This window comes from Arvicanthis niloticus, chromosome 9, assembly GCF_011762505.2.
Source record: "Arvicanthis niloticus isolate mArvNil1 chromosome 9, mArvNil1.pat.X, whole genome shotgun sequence".
Classification (NCBI taxonomy): domain Eukaryota; kingdom Metazoa; phylum Chordata; class Mammalia; order Rodentia; family Muridae; genus Arvicanthis; species Arvicanthis niloticus.
This window is the reverse complement of record NC_047666.1, coordinates 23497717-23518449: the sequence shown is the minus strand read 5'-3', so window position 1 is coordinate 23518449 and position 20733 is coordinate 23497717. Positions and strand designations below refer to the sequence as shown.

Genomic DNA, 20733 nt, shown 5'->3' with positions numbered 1-20733 from the left:
AGACTGGCAGTAGTGTCACTGAACAAACCCTTGGTCTTGTATGCCAGACAAAATGCAAAGCACTGAGCGTGCAGTGGATGAAGAAGTCAGTGTGTTTACCTTCAGTATGTGCTAGGCTAAGTGCAAACGCCAAGAAGCAAGCACTCAGCAACTTTTATATTAACTTCACAGAGAAGTTTTGTGTCTGGGCTTTTCCTAGTATATTACTTTTACTGTATTTTATAAAAATATTGGTCTGTGGGCTGGGAAGATAGCTCTGAGTGCTTGCTGTTCAAACTTGAGGACTTGACTTTAATCTCCAGTATCTTCAGAAAAGATTAAAGAAGTACATAAATAAATAAAAGCTAGATCCTGTAGTATGCACTTGTAATCCCTCAGCACTGTGGAAGCAAAGACAAGTGGACACCCTGGATTTTCTAGTCAGCCAGCCTGGCCTAAACAGGCAAGTCACAGGCCAGTGAGAGACCGTGTCAAAAAACATGGTCGACAATTCCCAAGAAATAACAGTAAAAGTTGTTATCTGTCCTCCACACATATCATATGCACTCACACACACAAGTGCATAAATACATACTAGCATGCATACATTTGTATGTACTGAAAAATTTTTTAAAAATATGGTCCTTTTCCACGATACTTTCAGGCACTGCTATAAAGCAGTGATGAGACAGGGGGCATGACTGGATGCAAGGAGAAAAATTGGTCAGACCAAAGACAAAAAAGCACAGGCTGAGATGTTGGTAGTGAGGACACTAAGAAACAGAATAAGCAGCTACTTAGGAAGAAATGCAGTCTGATTTTGATAGCACAGTATTTGCAGGGAGAGTAAAGGCTGTATGAAGGGAACTTCCTCAGCTTATGGTGGATCGATAGGCTGTTAGGTTGAGGAACACTATCTTGCTTGGGTAGAGAGAAGCTGAAATGCCTATGACACAAGCAAGTGCAAATGTCATTTAGCTCTTTAGATACACAGTCCAGGGCTCAGAAGAAAGTAAGCTAGAGGTGGCAGTTTGTAAGTCACTGGTTTGTATCTGATAGTAAGTAGATGGCTGTAAGCCATGGATGGAGAACCTTAGGGAGAAACTACGGAGATACAGAGGCCAAGGGCAGTGTTCTGTACTCTTCCCCCAACCATGAGCAAGCCTGAGAGACCTTGTTTACCACAACAAGACCAAGTGATAGGATCTAGGTGGAGTTACCCACCTTGGCTGCCCAGAACACAGAAGCAGAACTGCCCCTGGGCTTGCCTTGAGACATCTCTGGCCGTGACATGGAACGGACTATGGATTGTCCCACCCATCTGAAACCAGGAGGGGTTGTGGGTTGGGTCTTCCCCTTTAAATTGAGAGCTGAACATTAAAGCTTTGAGCCTTGATCAGAGAACTTTGTCTTGGCTTCATCTCTTCTCGCCCTCCAGCCCCTTTCATTCCCAGCCCCCCTTTCAGGTGAACCCAGTTGACTTGTGGCCGCAGGCAGCTACAGTGTTCAAGTGATACTTAGTAACAGTTGATGTGTAGACAATAGAGGACAAGCCTCAAAGTGTCTTACAACTATCGAATAAGATAGTAACATTGTAGATTTGGGAGATAACAAATGAGGTTAGTATATATATACATATATATATGTACATATACATATATATAATTTTTCTCATTTTCAAACACAATCTATATAAATATACTTCTACGTTCCAAAGTCCAAATAAAGTGTCTGTGTTAATAGAGGGAAAGAGTGCCGAGACTTCCCCTCCCCATTCTCTTTATCTTTTTATTTTTTAAGATTTATTTATTTTATGCATATGAGTACACTGTTGCCATCTTCAGACACACCATCAGATCACATTACAGATGGTTATGAGCTGAGAATTGAACTCAGGAACTCTGGAAGAGCAATCAGTGCTCTGAACCACTGAGCCATCTCTCCAGCCCCTCCCCACTCTTTTTTATCTCTACTTCCTCACATCATATTTTTTTCCTTGTGGTAAAATCAAGCTTTTTAAAATTTTTTAAAACTTGTGTGAATTTTCTAAAGTCTATAGTTCTTAGGTGAGAGAGGGGGTAGGAAAAGAGAGAGAGAGGATGCCAATACATTACTCATGCTAGTTTTTAACAAGTGAACTCAAATGCTCTGCTCACCTCAGCCTTCCAAAAGTAGGCACCACACGCATGTGCCAGTGAACCTAAATTTAAATTTTTAAATTTTATTGGAAATGCATAAAGGTACAGCAGTTAAGAACCCTCAAGTTATGACTAAAGATTGCCAGAGTCACCTAAGGATTCTTTGAAAACATAATCTCTCAGGCATGCTGAAGTTGAATGTGTTTCTAGCCTTGTCCCTATCTCAACAATGCATTAGCTATAGGAAAATATAATTTACAAAATTTAAAAAGTATGAAAAGTATTATTATGGAGAATACATAATAGAAACAACATATCCATAATGCATATCACAAAGGGAATTTATTCCCTCACGAAACAATCAGTAAACTAAAAGTGACTCATCAGGCATCAGCGGCTGCTCCTGTCTCTGTTGTGCTTTCCATCTCCTGTCTGGAGCCTTCACCACAGTTCACACCCACCTGATCTCACCACAGTTCACACCCACCTGATCTCACTACAGTTCACACCCACCTGATCTCACCAAGTTCACACCCACCTGATCAAATGTGATCTCAGCTTGGCTCTTAGTTCTAACTGCTACAGATGCTGGTTCCCAGTGACATTACATTCTGAGGGTCTAGTCGCCATGATTTCAGACCATACTTAGCCTACTGCATCTTATTTCTGATCTTTATCCTTTTTTATTTCCTTCTTTTACAGTATGAGGGTGGTCCTACCTAATGAAGTAAGTAAAGAAGGAAATAAAAAAGAATAAAGATCAGAAATAAGATTACCACTCTGCAGATGACGACGAGACTGATAGGTTATTTCTCTGCTGCTGGTGAAATGAGCTAATTCAAGCCAGTGTAGATTATATTAAGGGCCGGTTTATTGGGAAGCTGCTGTCAGCTGAGTTTATTGGCCCCAAGGATTGAGGTCAGGGGAGTCACCATGGGAGTGGGTTGAGGGGAGAAAGACAGAAAGGGTACACACAGAGAGAAGAAGAAAGAGAGGCCAAATGTCTGAATTATAGAGAAAGAACCCTAAACTTAAACAACCTATAGATGCTCAACTAGAATTGATAATATAATCTAATTAAGTGTCTTAATATAAGAATAAATCACAGCTGGCAAGATGGCTCAGTGAGTAAAACAACTTGCTTCCAAGCCTAATAGTCTGAGTTGGATTCAAACACGGAAGAAGAGAACCAGCTCCTTGTAGTTGCTCTTAAGGGCTTAGCCAGCTCTCCATCCCTAAAAATTTCTTATATAATACTCAAGACAAACATCGAGGGATATTAATAAACTTGACCATTTACAAGTAAAACTATTCACTAAAATATACAAAATGTAATGAGAATTGTTAAATTATGCCATAAAGGATAATGTGATTTCATAAAGAACACCTACGATGCAATAAGAAAAATGAGAAAAATGAATGAAGTATCTGAATAGGCATTTTATGGCCAAAGATATAAAAATGGCCAAGAAAAATATAATCTGCTTCATTAATAATCAAGAAAAGCAAATGTAATCTCAATGAAAATCATTCAGTAAAGTCAACAAATGCTTACTGAAGTAGGCTATGGGCATCCTACTTGCTCTAAGTTCCAGGTATAGCAGTGGCTGGACTTGCAAACCCCCATTACCACAGCTTTCACCTGTGGTGAGTGTGCACAGGAGAAAAGCAAAGAGGGTAGGGTTAAGGAAAGGGGGAAGAAACACAGAGTTTTAAAAGGGTTGAGCAAGGAAGGACTCAGACAACTCGAGAAGGTGAGAGAAAAAACAACAGGAGTCATAGGCTATAGATTCATGCAGGTTAGGTTTCATCAAAGCTAAGATCACCTGAGAAGAGGGAACCGTAACTCAGAAAATGTCTCTATCAGTTTAGCCTATAAGCAAGCCAGTGGCACATTTTCCTGATAGGCGTTTGATGCTAAAGAGTGCCTAGTCCTGACCACTTGGTACTGGATTGTATAAGAAAGCAGACAGCAAGCCAGGGAGGAGCAAGCCAGTCAACAGCATTCCTCCATGGCCTCTGCTTCAGTTCTTGCCTTCTGGTTCCCGCCCTGGTTGAGTTTCTGCCTTAGCTTTCCTCAGTGGTAGACTGTGACCGGAAAGTATAAGCCACATAAAACCGTTTTCTCACCAAGTTACTTTTGGTTAGTGTTTCACCACAGCAACAGAAAACAAACTAGGACAAGAAACTCTAGGCAGAAGAAAAACTGAGTGCAAAGGAAAACTCAAGAAGCCAGAATAACTGAAGCAGAAATACCACACTGCACAAGCCAAATAACAGTCAAAGAGCAGATGTTGATAAAGACTTGGTAACAGCAACTCCTGTACACTATTAGTACAAAGTATAACAAACCCTTTACAAAACACTTTTGGTCTTTGTAATATCACTGTTCTAGATAGATCTTCCAGAAAAATCTCAGTATGTCTCAGGACACAGGTACAAATGTTCATGACAGCAGCTCTGGTTAAACTCCATTGGGTCACAAAACAAAAACAAAGGGACCAGGTGTCTTAGTTATGGTTTTCATTGATGAGATGAAACCACAATTAAAAGCAGCTTGGAGAGAAAGGGGTCTAGTTGGCTTATATTTCCTTATCACTTTTTATCACTGAAGGAAGTCAGGACAGGAACTCCGTCAGGAACCAGGCAGCAGGAGCTGATGTAGAGGCTGTTGAAGGATGCTACTTACTGGGTTGCTCCTCTAGGCTTGCTCAGTGGACTGCTGGCAAAAGATGGCACCACCCACAATGGGCTGGGCTTTCCCACATCAGTCACTAAAGACAATGCCCTACAGGCTTGCCTACAGGTTGATCTTATGGAATCATTTCCTTCCTTCCTTCCTTCCTTTCTTCCTTCCTTCCTTCCTTCCTTCCTTCCTTCCTTTCTTTCTTTCTTTCTTTCTTTCTTTCTTCTTTCCTTCCTTCCTTCCTTCCTTCCTTCCTTCCTTCCTTTCTTTTCTTTTGATTTATTTATTTTAAATTTTATTCATATGAGTACACTGTAGTTGTCTTCAGACACACCAGAAGGTGTCACCAGATCCCATTACAGATGGTTGTGAGCCACTATATGGTTGCTGGAAACTGAATTCAGGACCTCTTGAAGAGCAGTCAGTGATCTTAACTGCTGAGCCATCTCTATAGCCCAGGATGCTGTTTCTTAATTGAGGTTCCTCCTCTCAGATGAGATAGTCAAGTTGACATTAAAACTATCTGGCACACCAGGTGTGGTGGTACACAGAGGCAAGCAGTTCTCTGTGAGTTCCAGTACACCCATGGTTAGTTACACAGTGAGATCTTGTTTCAAAACAAACAAGTAGACAAACAACACCTTCCCCCCACAAAAAAGACATGAAAGTGGGAGGGAGAGAAGTGGGAAGGTAGTGGGAAAGTGTTACAGGATATTTGATTATTGTACATAGAAAGTCTAATTGTTAGCAACATAAAAAAGCTTAACCTGATGTCAGATGCTGTTAGGTGAGTCCAGAAGAGATGCAGTTTGGGTGTGCCTCCAAAAACCTCCATTGATAAGAAAGCTAAAGAATGGGAGGTTCCTGCCTGTCTTAAGGCAAGTTGCTGGGGAGAGGTCTTGTGGTCTTCGCTCTCTGACCTGAGGCAAAGTCAGTTGGATGACCTTGAGCTACCCCAACATAAAGATGAAACACACCCACACAGCACTTGGGAGGCAGAGGCAGGTGGATTTCTGAGTTCGAGGCAGGTGGATTTCTGAGTTCGAGGCCAGCCTGGTCTACAGAGTGAGTTCCAGGACAGCCAGGGCTACACAGAGAAACCCTGTCTCGAAAAACCAAAAAAAAAAAAAAAAAAACCAAAACACACACAAACACACACACACACACCCCATGATCATGGCATGGTTTAGCCTATCAAGGGTGTAGGGGAGGAGCTAGAGACTTCTTTTTACAGCAATTGGACCTTTGATAGGTCCTTTGTTTTGGCTCTCTTCATTAAGGGAGCTCTGGTAAGAGAGAGATTTTTCTCTTTGGGCTTGCAGGAACAGCAGAGAAGCAGCTGGCAGGCCGCAGGTAAAACAGTATTCTAGGAAGGAGAGCTAAGGAGCCCTCTTGGGTTTGGGGCTCAATGGAAGGGTGGACTAACTCGGTAGAATGACAGAGATTTCTAGAGAGCTGCCAGTTTAGTTGTAGGATCAGGCTTGTAAATATATGTTTTGTATGTAGTTAAGAAAATAAAGTTACCTCCCTGAGCTAGCAGATTTTTGCCTCAGTTTACACCTCCTGTGTTTTTATTGGTATAAATATTAGTTAATTTATATGGTAGCACATTGCAGGTGTACCCTTCCCCCCACCATGGGCAGGCCTGAGAGACCTTGTTTACCACAACAAGACCAAGTGATAGGATCTAGGTGGAGTTACCCACCTTGGCTGCCCAGAACACAGAAGCAGAACTGCCCCTGGGCTTGCTTTGAGACATCTCCGACTGGGACCTGGAATGGATTATGGATTATCCCACTCATCTGAAACCAGTAGGGGTTGTGGGTTGGGTCTTCCCCTTTAAATTGAGAGCTGAACATTAAAGCTTTGAGCCTTGATCAGAGAACTTTGTCTTGGCTTCATCTCTTCTCGCCCTCCAGCCCCTTTCATTCCCAGCCCCCGCAGGCGGCTACATGCAGGAAAGAGGATGGAAGGGAGAAGAAAAGAAGGTGAGGGGATAGTGTGGTCAAAATACATTAGGTGTATGTATAAAACTGTCAAAGTTCTGGTGGCACAGGCCAGGAAGATTTGCTGAGGGAAGTAGAGGCAGATGAATTTCTATGAGTTCAAGGCCAGGCCTGAACAGAGTGAGTGAGTTCCAGGATAGCAAGAGCTACACAGGAAAGCCCTGTTTCAAAAACAAAAGAAGTAAAAAGATGTACATAACAACTCTGGCTTTAATGGCAATGTTAAAGGCATTCTTGATTTAATAGCAACATAGATGATATAATCACATATTACTAGAGAACAGTCAAACTGAATAAGTTCTAGCTTTGTGTATCTGTTGATATGTGTACACTGGCCAGAGGTCAACCTTGGATATGTCATCCTTGTTTTTTGAGACAGGGACTTCTACTGGCCAGGAGCTCACCAATTTTGCTAGGACCATCATTAAGTTCAAAGATCTGCCTGTCCCTCCCTCCATAGTGTTGGGTTTATACATACGCACCACCATACTCAGCCTTTTTATGTGGGCCTAGGATCAAACTCAGATCCTCATGTTGGCAGGGCAAACATTTAACTAAGCTATTTCCTCAATCCCCTAAACTTAATTTTTTTTTCACATTAAAAAAAATGCTATAGTACATGAATAAGGTGTCAGAGTATAATTTGAGGGAGTGGGTTCTCTCCTTCCACCATGTAGGTCCTAGGGACTGAACTCAGGTCATTTCAAGATTGGCATCAAGTGCATTACTTAATCCAATAAGCTATCTCACTGACCCTAGGCTTTTTGTTTGTTTGTTTGTTTGTTTGTTTGTTGAGACAGGGTTTCTCTGTGTAGTCCTGGCTGTCCTGGAACTCACTCTGTAGACCAGGCTGGCCTCGAACTCAGAAATCCACCTGCCTCTGCCTCCCAAGTGCTGGGATTAAAGGCGTGTGCCACCACCGCCCGGTGGTGGCTTTTTTTATTTTTAAGACAGAGTCTTACCATGTTAGCCTGGCCTAGAACTTGATGTGTAGATCAGGCTAGCCTCAAATTCAACAGAGATCTGTTGTTGAATTTCTAACCCCAAAAAGCCCATATATACATGCAATCTAGTTATTATAATTATAAGTTATATATTATATTATAATTATTATAAGTGATAAGCCTAGATTGGGCAGATCTAATGCTATATTAACTTATTTCCCAGCTATAAGACCCCTTGTTACTTCTGTTTTTTCTTGGCTGTGTGGTTCTGTTCTATCATGGCTTTTTCCTCTTCTTTTTTAGTCTTCTCTCCTTCCAATTTCTTCTCCCTTTCTACCTGCCCCCACTCCCAAAGCCTTCCATCCCCCCCCCATTTCTCTAGCCTTTATTGACCAATTAGAATGGCAGAAGATTCCCGTGAGATCACCTAAGTGATCGCCTGCTTGAGATGGGGGCGCTCTTGAGGAATCAGAATTAACATTAGAATACAAACAGCATCAGGACAACCCATTACTGAGATCTGCCTGCCTCTGTGTCCCAAGAGCTGGAATTAGAGACACTACAGCCCTAAACGTTGCTTTTTGGTTGTGAGCCTAGCCTGAGTTCACAATGGCTGAGCCATCTCTCCAGCCCAAGTTTGTTTTTTAGTCATGGAAAATCCTCAGCAGTTCATTCATCTGGTTAATAGATCAGATGGAGGTAACTCCATCATGACTAGAAAAAAAAATATTAAAACAAAATTTAATTCTGTAAAATCTTATATCTCATGTGCAATCTAGGATTATTCTAAGTGCATTCACACTTTTAGACTCACCTAATCCTGAGAATAATACAGTATAAGGGGCACGGTTACAATCTCTATTTTACAGAAAGAGAAACACAAAAGTGAGTGTTTTACTGAATACCACACAGTAATTAGGGGCTGTATTTCAACACAAGCAAGAAGCCTCTGGAACCTACTCCCTTATCACCGCCTTATACCCCCTTCCTTAGCTTATAAAGTTCTTTGTATGATTTGTTTTAAAATTGATTTATTTATTGGAATGATAATTCCATCATTTCCTCTCCTTTTCTTTCCTTCAAATCCTCCCATGTACCCGTCTTTGAATGCCTGCATGAGTTTTTGTGTGCCACCTGCATGCAGGAATTTAAGGAAGTCAGAAGAAGAATTGGATTCTCTGGAGCTGTAGTTGGTCACTGGAGATTGAGAGCGTCTATACAAGTGCTGAGAACACTGGGCCGGGGCTGGATCGAGCAGGGCCAGAGCAAGAGGGAGAAGGGAAGGGGGGAAAAAAAAAGTACTGAGAACCAAATTCTGCAAGAGCAATAAGCATTCTTAACTGCCGAGCCATTCTTCAGCCTTATATTATGACATTTTGTTGGCAGGGGTCAGGGGCTAGAGCTACGGAGTTAGTACTGATGTCTGCTGGAACCCAAGAGACAGACACCAAATTCACTTAGCAATATTGTTCTTTAGCAGTATTATTTATCTAAACAAGGTTATGCCCTGCAAAAACTGGCCAGAGCAAGCACTGGGGCTTATCCATAAATTCTGAAAGAGACGTCTTAACCTTTTACTTTCATGGGGCAGTATCAGATCTTTTCCAAGTCTACTTTTTAAAAGTATTTTAGAGTTCTATCGCCACCTTGTGGTGATTTATTGTAGTATTGCACTGAAAACTTCATCTGAGAATCTAGGAAAAAAGTCAAAGTGGATTAATTTAACCCTGATATTGTGTCTGCTTTTTATAATTTTGGTCACTTTCTATTAGCATGTGATCTTTTTCTTTTTTTTTTTGTTTTTCAAGACAGGGTTTCTCTATATAGCCTTGTTGGCATGTGATCTTATCTACATCATTTTTTAAAGCAAAGTGGCAAAACACATCGTTCTATTATTAAAATATGAGGCCAAGACTGGCTACTCCAGGCTCCTTAGAGGAGGCCTGTATGCCTGTCTAACTTTTCTGTTACTATCTGAAGACAGTTTTTTTTTAATTTATTTTTTTATTTTTATTTACTTTTTTTTTTTTTTTTTTTTTTTGGTTTTTTTTGGTTTTTTTTTTTTTTTTTTTTTTTTTTTTTTTTTTTTTTTTTTTTTTTTTTGGTTTTTTGAGACAGGGTTTCTCTGTGTAGTCCTGGCTGTCCTGGAACTCACTCTGTAGACCAGGCTGGCCTCGAACTCAGAAATCCACCTGCCTCTGCCTCCCAAGTGCTGGGATTAAAGGTGTGCGCCACCAAAGACAACATTTTACAGCATAGCTCCCACCCCATGTCTGGCCCTTACTTTCTTCTCTCCCACTCTTCCACAATGTTTCTTGAGTCTTAACGCCTCATTTAAAGCTGAGCACTCAACATTACTGAGTCTCCACACTCTGACTAGTATTTCATCTCTGTTATGCTATATGGTTATGTCTGTCTGTCTGTCTGTGTGTCTTTATTACCTTCCTTTTTTTCCTTTTCATTTTAGTTTTTCAAAACAGGGTTTCTCTGTGTAGTCCCTTCCTCTCCTGGAACTTGCTCTGTAGATTGGGTTGGCCTCAAACTCACAGAGATTCACCTGCTTCTGCCTTCCCAGTGCTAAAATGAAAGGCGTACACCACCACCTGTACCCTATATGGTTACATTTTCAATGTTCTTTTATTATTTGTATAAAATATTGTTATTGAACACACTAATTTACTGCTCTATTGTCAATTCTTACATTTTCTACTAAAGTGATTGTCTTGTCTCACCACCTAGACATATTTTCCTTTCTGATTTGCTTTTTGTCTTTCATTCTCCTTCCATGCCTTGTTGCATAGATGAGAATTTACTATAGAGATTTGGGGAAGCCATGAATGAGTGAAGTCCCGAGTGAAGTTTGCTGTTGCCATGGGCAAAGCCATGTCAAGGATCCTACCTATAGCCTAGGATTCAGAGGAATGGCAAAGCCTTTCTCAGAGGACCAAGCACTAGTATTGGCAGTGTGAGCAGAAAATGTTCTCCTACCCTGGGATATTTACAGCCTGGAAATTGTTCCCCTACAGAGACTGTTCCTATCCAAATTAAGTAAACCTACCTCCTTGATGCAGCTGTATACCATAAACCCTGGCCCCTTGTTTATCTGTGTGTAATAACCCCATCTCCCTGTTCAGTTGTCTGCAATAACACCATGTCTCTGTTATAGTCCATATAATAAACATGCTGAGCTTCTAAAGTACTGCAGTTTCTCTACCAGAGCCCACTGCCCAATCCCAGCTTTTCTGTATGTACATGTGTCTATCTGTCTCTTTTCTTCATTGTTTCACCACCACAGTCAGGACTATCCCCGGAGTCACGCAAAGGACATGGTAACTCCCTACACCATTCGTAGTTGTGATCTCATAGGAAAACCATCTAGGCTGGGGAGATAGCTTAGTCAGTAAAGCACTTTCCTTGCAAGCTTGAGGAGCAGAATTCAATCCCCAGAACCTCCATTAAAAGGCAATGTGTGGTAGTATGCTTATAATTCCAGCAATTGGGGGGGGGGGGCAGAGACTGGAGGATCATGGGAGCTCTGTGGCCAGCCAGTCTAACCTGATCAGTGAGCTTCCCCAAAAGGACAGATACTACTTCTAGGGGTAGCCAGTGTTCTGAGAATGATACCGAAGGTTATTCTCTAGTCTCCATAAATACCTACACACACACATACATGCATAACATGAAAGGCATCCAGTATTTTACCATGAGCATAATGTTAGCTGCAGACTGTATGTGTTTATGGGTGTGAGCGCATCTTACATTGAAAAAGTACTCTCTTCCTATTGTTTGACTCAGGCCCAAATTTAAAATTTGCATATTTGTCTAGCTTTCCTATCACCAGGTGCTAACTTTAAAACTTCTAGGGGAAAACATCTGATTATCCTAATACAATAAAAACCATTTAATTAAAATTTTCATTTTTTCAAAATAAAAATGCTCAATAAAGCTAGGAATAAAAGCAGAATGTCTCAATATAATGAAGGCCATACATGAAAAGCTTACAGTTAGCCGGGCGGTGGTGGCGCACGCCTTTAATCCCTTAATCCCAGCACTTGGGAGGCAGAGGCAGGCGGATTTCTGAGTTTGAGGCCAGCCTGGTCTACAGAGTAACAGGACAACCAGGACTACACAGAGAAACCCTGTCTCAAAAAACAAAACAAAACAAAACAACAAAAGCTTACAGTTAATATGTCACCAAAGATGTAAGGCAGTAACAAAAAAAAGTATGTTTACAACTGCCACTTCTATTCTACATAGGAAGTGAAGTTCTAACCAGAGTAATAGGCAAAATACATAAATAAAAAAATAAAAAAATAAATAACATCCAAATTATAAATAAAAAAGTATTCATAAATGACAGGATATGATAGACTAGATCCTAAAGATCATATGCCACCCCTACCCAACCCCCACATGCATATTCTCCTGTGAAATTAATAAATTCAATGAACTTGAAAGGTTTAAAAAACAAGCAAGACACAAAAGAAACCCCAAGTTCACAGGTTAGAGGATGGAATGGCAATATGACTCACTCCCAGCAGGCTACAGAGTTAATGCAATCCCCATCAAGACCTATTTGCTTCAACATTTTACACATTAATTTGGCTGGTATCCTATATTATGGGAACCACCTTCTTTCTCTCATCTCTTGAAGAATCTTCAATGGGAATGTTTTGGTAGAGTTTCAGGGAACATCTTCCTAGAGTGTGTTTAGCCATGAAGGGATCAGCTGAGGCACCAGTCCTCACTGTATTGTTGTTGTTGTTGTTATTATTATTATTATTATTATTATTATTATTATTACATGCAATGTGTAATACAGATTGCAGCACTGGAATAATAAACTAAGATTTTTTTTTAACAGAGTTTCTGCCAAGTAGCTGGCTCAGTGAAAGCAATTGCTATTTAAGCCTAATTTCCTGAATTTGCTCCCTGTATGCAATGCATTCTGAGATATAATCCCAGCATTCTTAGAGGGAAGTGGGAGTCAGAGACAGAAGAAGCCAGAGCGTGAAGTCTAACTAGCTTGAAGAATGCAGTACAACAGTAGAAGAGAGATTCTGCCTCAAACAAAGTGGAGAAACCTCACTTGTTGTACATGCACGCACATGTGACACACACACATACTTCATTTTTTAACTCAAGTTTTATGTGAGAAAAACTGTTAACACAGATACTTCTTCAAACAAACATAAAAGTTTTGCCAATTTATTTTTTTTTAATTATGAAATGGTTTAAAAAATAGCTGTAGCATTCTGATGCCCTATTGTGGATTTGAATAAGAAATATCCCATATGCGTTCATATGTTTGAACACTTGGTCACCAGTTGTTGGTGATGTTTAGGGAAATTATAGAACCTTTAGAAGGTAGAGGCTTGGGGCTCAAGGGATTGCTCAAAGGTTAAGAGCATTGACTGCTCTTCCAGAGGTCCTGAGTTCAATTCCCAGCAACCACATGGTGGATCATAACCATCTTTAATGAAATCTAGTGCCCTCTTCTGGTCTTTGGGCATACATGTAGGAGACTGCTGTATACATAATGAATAAATAAATCTAAAAAAAAAAAATGAAGGTAGAGGTTTGCTGAAGAAAGTATATTATAGAGGAGAGAATTTGAGGTTTCATAGCCTGCTCTTACTTCCTGCTGGTTTTCTGCTTCCTGAGTATGAATATAATATAGCTAGCTTTCTGTTCCTGCTACCATGGCCCCCACCAATGCCTTCCTGCCATGCTGGGCTGTATCCCCCGAAAAATAACTATAAGCCAAAACCTCTTTCAACCTTCAGTTGCTTTTGTCATTTTATCACAGTAACAGAGAAGTAACTATGACATGCTCCAGGGATAAAATAGTTACTTTTGGTACCTTCACTTCTGAAATGTATAATACAGAACGCACTCACACATTGTTATAGAGAATGCCGGTTCATTTTTTTTTTTTTTATGACATGTACAATCAGAGAGCCTGCTTTGGAATTCATTCTTAAATTCTATCATTTTGAGAATAAAGTTGAAGTCATGATTTTCACTTCTGGGAACCATTTTCAAAGTACATAAAAAGATCTATATTATTTCTTTTTAAAAAATTGGCTTAAACACTCGTTTATTAGAAATGAGAAAACTGGTTCATATAAATATGGCACTCATGATTATTCCTTCAAACAAATATTTGCAGTATTTAGATGGGCTGTAATGTAAATTAAACACAACAGAGCTTCAAGCCAATCATTAAAGGTAAACTGAGGCAAGGAATGTTCAAATGTGTTTGGACCACTGCACACAGCCCCTGTGCAGAAGAGCTCATACGGCAGGCCTGCACTTCAGCCTTTAGAAAGGATGGTTGCCCTTGGCTGATAGCTAGGAACTCAGATTTCCGGAAGGCTTCTACCATGTCCTAAGGAAGAGGGGCAGTTCACTGCACCTAAATAGTATAAATAACGTGGTCTGTAGGAAACATCTGCTTTCCAGAAGTCCAGAATTCAGATACATACTACACAGATGCCTACACCACACTGCACCCCTCAATATAAACCTTAGGCAGACATTTTGTCACACCTACAGTTATATCCTGTGGAACTGCAAGGACTTTTGGAAGCTTGCACCATGTTTTTTGGGTTTTGTTGTTGTTGTTGTTTTGTTTGTGTTTTTTTACATGGTCTCTCTGTGTAAACCTGGCTTTCCTGAAACTCCCTATGTAGACCAGGCTGGCCTCAAACTCAGAAATCCACCTACCTCCGCTTCCTGAGTGCTGCCCTACTACCACCCAGCTGTGCCTTGTTTTGGGAAGGCTTCATCCTATGAATCTTTTCCTTTTGCCACATCTTCACATCCTCTACTGTTAAACATCCTAGCTGAGAACAGGAGTGTATTAGAGTCCCACAAGTCCTCTTATGAGTCTGAACACCAAGATGGTCATAGGGACTCTTACCATATTCCCTTCAGTGGACTGTTCCCAATATTTTATCCTGTACTCAGAGAACTGGAAGCTTCTCCTCTAAGAAAATAGAAAGTCAAAGAGTAAAAAGGACTTCAAGCGACAGAAACAAAGAAATAGAAGAAAAACTAAAATAAAAAAGTTACAGTTTGATTCTCCATACTCCTTTAAAAAGGAGGTAGTGCAACACCAGCTCTGGCGAAGCAGGGAGAGGCAAATCCCTGGCCTGCGTTAGAAAGCCTACCTCCTCAATGAGCCCCAAGTTCCAGTAAGAGATCCTGTCTCAGAAAACAAGGTGTCAGCTCCTGAAGATCAACAGAGGTTGATTTATGGCCTCTACAAATACATTCACTTGTACACATATGTGCACTCAGACACTTGCACACACATACCAACATTTTTAAAACATGCAAGAACTAAACGAAGGATTAAGAAAAATTATCTTTTCTTGGAAAATAACTGGAGTAAATGCTTCACCAAAATAAGTGAGCTAGGTCTAATGAGACAGCTCAGTATTTGCTACACAATCTGACAGTCTGAGCTCAGTCCCCAGATCCCACAGTAGAAGAGAACTGACTCCCAAAAGTTACTCTCTGACCTTCACATGTGTGTGCACACAGAAACACATGTGAACAATAAATAAACTTTTTTTTCCAGTTGAGTAAACCAGCCAAGCATTGTAGTTCAGGCTTTTAATCCCAGCACTAAGGAGGCAGTGACAAGTGTATATCTGTGAGTCCGAGGCCAACCTGGTAAACATAGTGAGTTCCAGGCCAGCTAGGAATCCATAGGGAAATCCTGTTTAAAACAAAACAGGATCTAACAGCAAAGAAATTAAACCAGGAAAGATGATAAGAACAACCCAGGACTCAGGCAGGAGAGTAGTTAAAGATATTTAGGGGGCTGAAGAGATGGCTCAGTGGTTAAGAGCACTGGCTGCTCTTCTAGAGTAACCAGGGTTCAATTCTCAGCACCCACATGGCAGCCCACAACTCTCTGTCACTCCAGTTTCAGGGGATCCAACACCCTCACACCAATGCACATAAAATAAAATAAAGACCATTCACTGTCCTTACAGAAGAACAGAGCTATCCGCACCAATTGGCAGCTCGTAGTGGTCTGTAGCTCCAGTTCCGGGAGATCTGACACCCTTTTCTGGTTAGTGTGGACACTGCATGCATATGGTGCATTTATATAAATGCAGATAAAACACTCACACACATAAAACAAAACCAACTAAATCATAAAAAGAAAGACTCGGAACTATGCTATGCCTCAAAGCCTGACAACATTGTTTTCTAGTTTTTTCATTCACAATTCCATTTTGATTGCAGTGTTTATTTCCCAGAGCTCTGATGGCTTCCTTCCCTGCTGCTCTGGTGTGCAAATCTATTTTCTTGCCTCTTTAAAGACATTGGCATTGAAAGAGCAGATGAGAGTGTAAGGATGGAGAAGCAGACTTTTAAAAAATGAGACTGCCAGAGCCCTGCACTATCTGGCTTATTTGATGGCATTAAAACATTTAGAGGAGGAACTCAAAGAATGATGGAAAGGTAAATAAAAGAAGCAGTCTCATTTGGCTTTAAAGCTAACCATATTTACCTGCATAATAATAGAAAAGCCGAGTAAGCTTCTCATTTCAGCAGACACTGACCCTCTGGTGGTACTAACACTTCAATGGAGAAAACTGAAATCTTAATACAACCTCTCAGGCTGTCCACCCACTCACCCCTAAAATTGCATATTCCATACTCTTAGCATTCCAAAATTGAAAGCTGAGCATGTAGCTGTGGGTGAAAGCAAGCTGAAGCAACTGTAATAATAATGATGATGATCCTTCAAAATGGAGGGTGGGCGCATTAGTGCTCTAGTTAGCCTTACTTCTCACTGTGATACAGCTTACAGGCATCCGATAGGAGAGCCTCAACTGAGGAACTGCCTAGATCAGATTGGTCAGTGGACATGTCTGTGGAGGATTATCCTGATTATTAATCCATGTGAGAGGACCCGGCTGACTAAGGGTAGTATCATGCCCAGATAGGCGGTCTGCATTACATGTAAAGGCTAACTATGCATGAGGCCTTGACAGCAATCATTGTCTCCTCATGGTTCCTGCCTTGAGCTCTGAGTTCCTTCAGTGAGAAACCTGTAAGTGTAAGCCTTTTATATACCCTTATATACCCTTTCCTGTCCGAGTTATTTTTGGTCAGAGTATTTATCATAAGAACAGTAAGGAAACTAGAACAACTAGGTATTTTTAGGTTTTTTTTTTTTTTTTTTTTTGCATTTTTTTCAATTTCTTTAATGAAAGATGATACGTTACCAAAAATATAAGAGCTCAAAATTACTATTTAGTAAACAAAAGTGCAAATGTTGCATTCTAATGATTATCCTGATATTTAAAATTATTTTGGATGAGATGCAGCATAGTCTACCATTCTACAAACCATAGTACACATTTAAAAAATAGTCAACTTAGCTGGGTGGTGGTGGCGCACGCCTTTAATCCCAGCACTTGGGAGACAGAGGCAGGTGGATTTCTGAGTTCCAAATCCTGGTCTACAGAGTGAGTTCCAGGACAGCCAGGGCTACACAGAGAAACCCTGCCTTGAAACCAAAAAAAAAAAAAAAAAAAAAAAAAAAAAAGTCAACTTAATATATATATTTCCAAACTTTTTTATGTACATTGATGTGAGGATATCAGATGTCCTGGAACTGGAGAAATATATATATATATCCAGAGTATCCTTGAATTTACAGAGATTTGCCTACAGCTTCCTGAATGCTGAGATTAAAGGCATGTACCATCACTGCCTCAAAAGCATTTGACTTTTTGGTTTCATTTTGTTTTTTGAGACAGAGTGTCTCTAGCTGTCCTGGAACTAGCTCTGTAGACCAGACTGGCCTTGAACTCAGAGATCTGCCTGACTCTGTCTCCTGAATGCTGGGATCAAAGGTATGTGCCATGACACCAGGCTAAAAAAAATTAAATATATTTAGATTTATTTATATGTATGAATGTTTTGCCTGATTGTGTATATGTGCAACATGTGCCTGTCTGGTAAGTGCCAAAAGAGAGCATCAGGTCCCAGAGACTGAAGTTATGAATGGTTGTGAGCCACAACAATGTGGATGCCTGGAACTAAAGCCAAGTTTTTCCCAAAAGCAACAAGTTTTCTGAACTTCTGAGCCATCTCTCCAGTCCTATGTTCTTTAAATTATTCTACTGCCATAAAGCATTATTAAGCTTTCCCATTCTCAGAAGCAACAATAAGGAATACTACATTTTATAACCTCCCTTTTAAAAATATACTTAAATTCAAATAGAAAGACACTAAAAAATCTGGACAAGTAGGGACAGCAAAACACCATCTTTAAGCCTATGGCAAAGTAAAATGAACAGAAAATATAAATTAGAGGGTGTCTTAGTTATTGTTCTATTGCTGTGAAGAGATGCCACGACCAAGACAACTTAAAGAGAGCATTGTGGGCTTGCTTACAATTTCATAGTTAGTCCATTATCATCAGGGTGGGAAGCAAACAGGCATGGTGCTAGAGCAGCAGCTGAGAGCTTTACAATCTGATTGGCAAACAGCAGGCAGCGATAAAGAGGCTGGGCCTTGTGTGGGTTTTTAAAACCTCAAAGCCCACTCCCAGTGACACACCTCTTCCAGCAATCTACAGCCCCTCCAACAAGGCCACACCTTTTAATCCTTCCTAAACTGTTCACCAATTTGGGACTAAGCATGCAAATATAAGAGGCTATGGAGGCCATTCTTATTTAAACCACCCCAAAGTACAAGCAAATTCTCTGTAGCAATGTTGGTTTAGAAAAGGTGCATTCAAAGTACCTACGTTTTTCCTACTTACCGAATAAAATTAGTGTTTGTACATTCTAGTCCCCCAGTAAAAACAATCTCTAATATGCACTCATTTTAAAAGTCTGTAATACTCTCATCCTTTGAAGACTTAGATTAAGTTGCAACACACACACACACACTCCTAACCAAACCAAACAAAAAACAACAATAAAAATCACCTAGTGCCACCATTCATTTTCACTCAAACCAAACCAGGGGTCTGAGAAAGGGCAAGGCAGACTGAAACAAAGTCACAAGAACGTGACTCAAAAAGCTGGCACCAAGAAGGATGACATAGGACCAAAGCGTTTCTCCACAATGCCTGTCATTCTCTCCATTCTCAAGAACACACACACACACACACACACACAGAGAGAGAGACAGAGACAGAGACAGAGACAGAGACAGAGACAGAGACAGAGACAGACAGACAGAGGCAGAGAGATTGATTAGGAGTGCGCCGAGGGGTACTGAAAGCCAGTTGGGTTAAGTACAAGCAACAGGGTTCCGGGCAGCTCCCTCCAGAAAACCAAAGGAGATTTTCCAGCCAGAAGGGTGAACCCCTGGGGCTGACGCTTCCACTTAGTGCCCCCAGTGCCTGCATGCAAACAGTGTCCCCTGTGACTCATGGGACATGCCAGTCGCTGCCCTCATTAGATGGGCTGCTGCCTCCTATGCTGAGTTGTGGGTTGGCTACTCCAACTGCCAGGTGCCGCCCACTTTCTCTCCGCTAAGGGGGGCGCTGTTAAACATTTTCATAATCCAAACCTGGGTGAGTGGCAGTGGGTGAAATCATACAAATGGAAGAAACAAGTACAACCTTTCAATAACGTCCCAAATGCTCCTTTGACTGTTCCCATTCTTCAATATGTATGGCGGGTTTTTGTTTGTTTGTTTGTTTGTTTTTGTTTTGAAGTGTAGAGGGTGAAACTCAGGAAGCTTTGCATGCTAGGTAAGCTCTCCTCCTCCCGAGCTTTCACAGTAGCCCCTCCCCCAACTTCTGATGACAGAAGCCTCTTACAAACCAAATAAGAAAGCTCGAAAGTTACACTTTAATGTGTCGGTCTTGCATTCGAACGTCTACAGTCTTGACATCAAAAACTATTTTAGGATGAGCCACAGCAAGTTATGCAAGTGTCATTTTTGAAAAAGAGCAAGCTTTTCAAAGCCGAGCTCATCCCAGCCATTTCGCTGCACGGCCACCACTCCACCTGTCCTCTCAGGGGTCCCCGTGAATGTGTGATCCTTCGCAGAACCAAGGGCTTCGCACTGAGCCGGTCCAGAGTGGCCAGGAACTGTGGCCGCCTCTGCGGCCAGGGGCCTGTACAGCATAGGGGCTGTTGTCGCCAAGGGCGCAAGCCCAGGCGTCCCGCGCCTTTAACTGACAGCCAGCCACCTCCCACACGCCCAGCGCTCAACGAGCACAGCAGCCAGGGAGTGACTGACAGTCACAAGGGACCTGGCGGCCCGCCCCCCTGAAGCCCCAGCACAGGCGACCCGGGGCACCGCGGACAAGGGAAGCGCTCACCGCCTCAGGGAATCCGACACCTGCAACGCCCCGGAGGCCCCGGACTTGGGGCTCGACGCCGCTGCGGGAACGCCAGCCCCGGGCATCGCCGACCTGCACAGCTCTGAGCTCCTCCCTCACCTCATTCGCCTCTGCTGTGTCCCCAGGCGTTGAGCTCGGTGCAGGGTCCCGCCCACCAACAAGACAGCCAATAGGAGACGAGCGCGGGAATCCGGGGGCGGGGTCTGGCCAGCAGGTCTCCCTGGTCACTCAAAGCTCAGCGAAGCCTCAGTGAAAATTCAGGCTGGAGCTGGCAGCAGAGGGGAAAGATTTCTATCCCTAGAGACATGCTTCTGAACTGGAGGGCGCTTGCCTGTTTAGACAGATAGGTCTTGGTTGAATGATGGTTAATAGTTAACATGACAGGATCTAGAGTCACCCAGGAGACAATCCTCTGGGCACATGGGTGAGAAAGTTTCTAGACTAGGTAAATGGAGGTGTTAAAACCCATTCTGACTATGGGCAGCATCGTCTTAAGTGCTGGGGGGAGAGGGTCCTGGACTGATTAAGAAGGAGAACACCTTAATCCCAGCACTTGGGAGGCAGAGGCAGGCGGATTTCTGAGTTCGAGGCCAGCCTGGTCTACAGAGGAAGTTCCAGGACAGCCAGGGCTACACAGAGA

At 41.7% G+C, this 20733-nt stretch overlaps 1 protein-coding gene across 1 annotated transcript in view; it reads right to left on the bottom strand.

The window, feature by feature from the left end:
* Nucleotides 1-20179, bottom strand: part of Znf638 (zinc finger protein 638) — a 129246-nt gene extending 109067 nt beyond the window's left edge. The window contains 1 exon segment of the mRNA XM_076939991.1: nucleotides 20073-20179. Within this exon segment, the coding sequence (XP_076796106.1) occupies nucleotides 20073-20158 (86 nt within the window). The 5' untranslated portion in view covers nucleotides 20159-20179.
* Nucleotides 20180-20733: the final 554 nt, after the last annotated feature.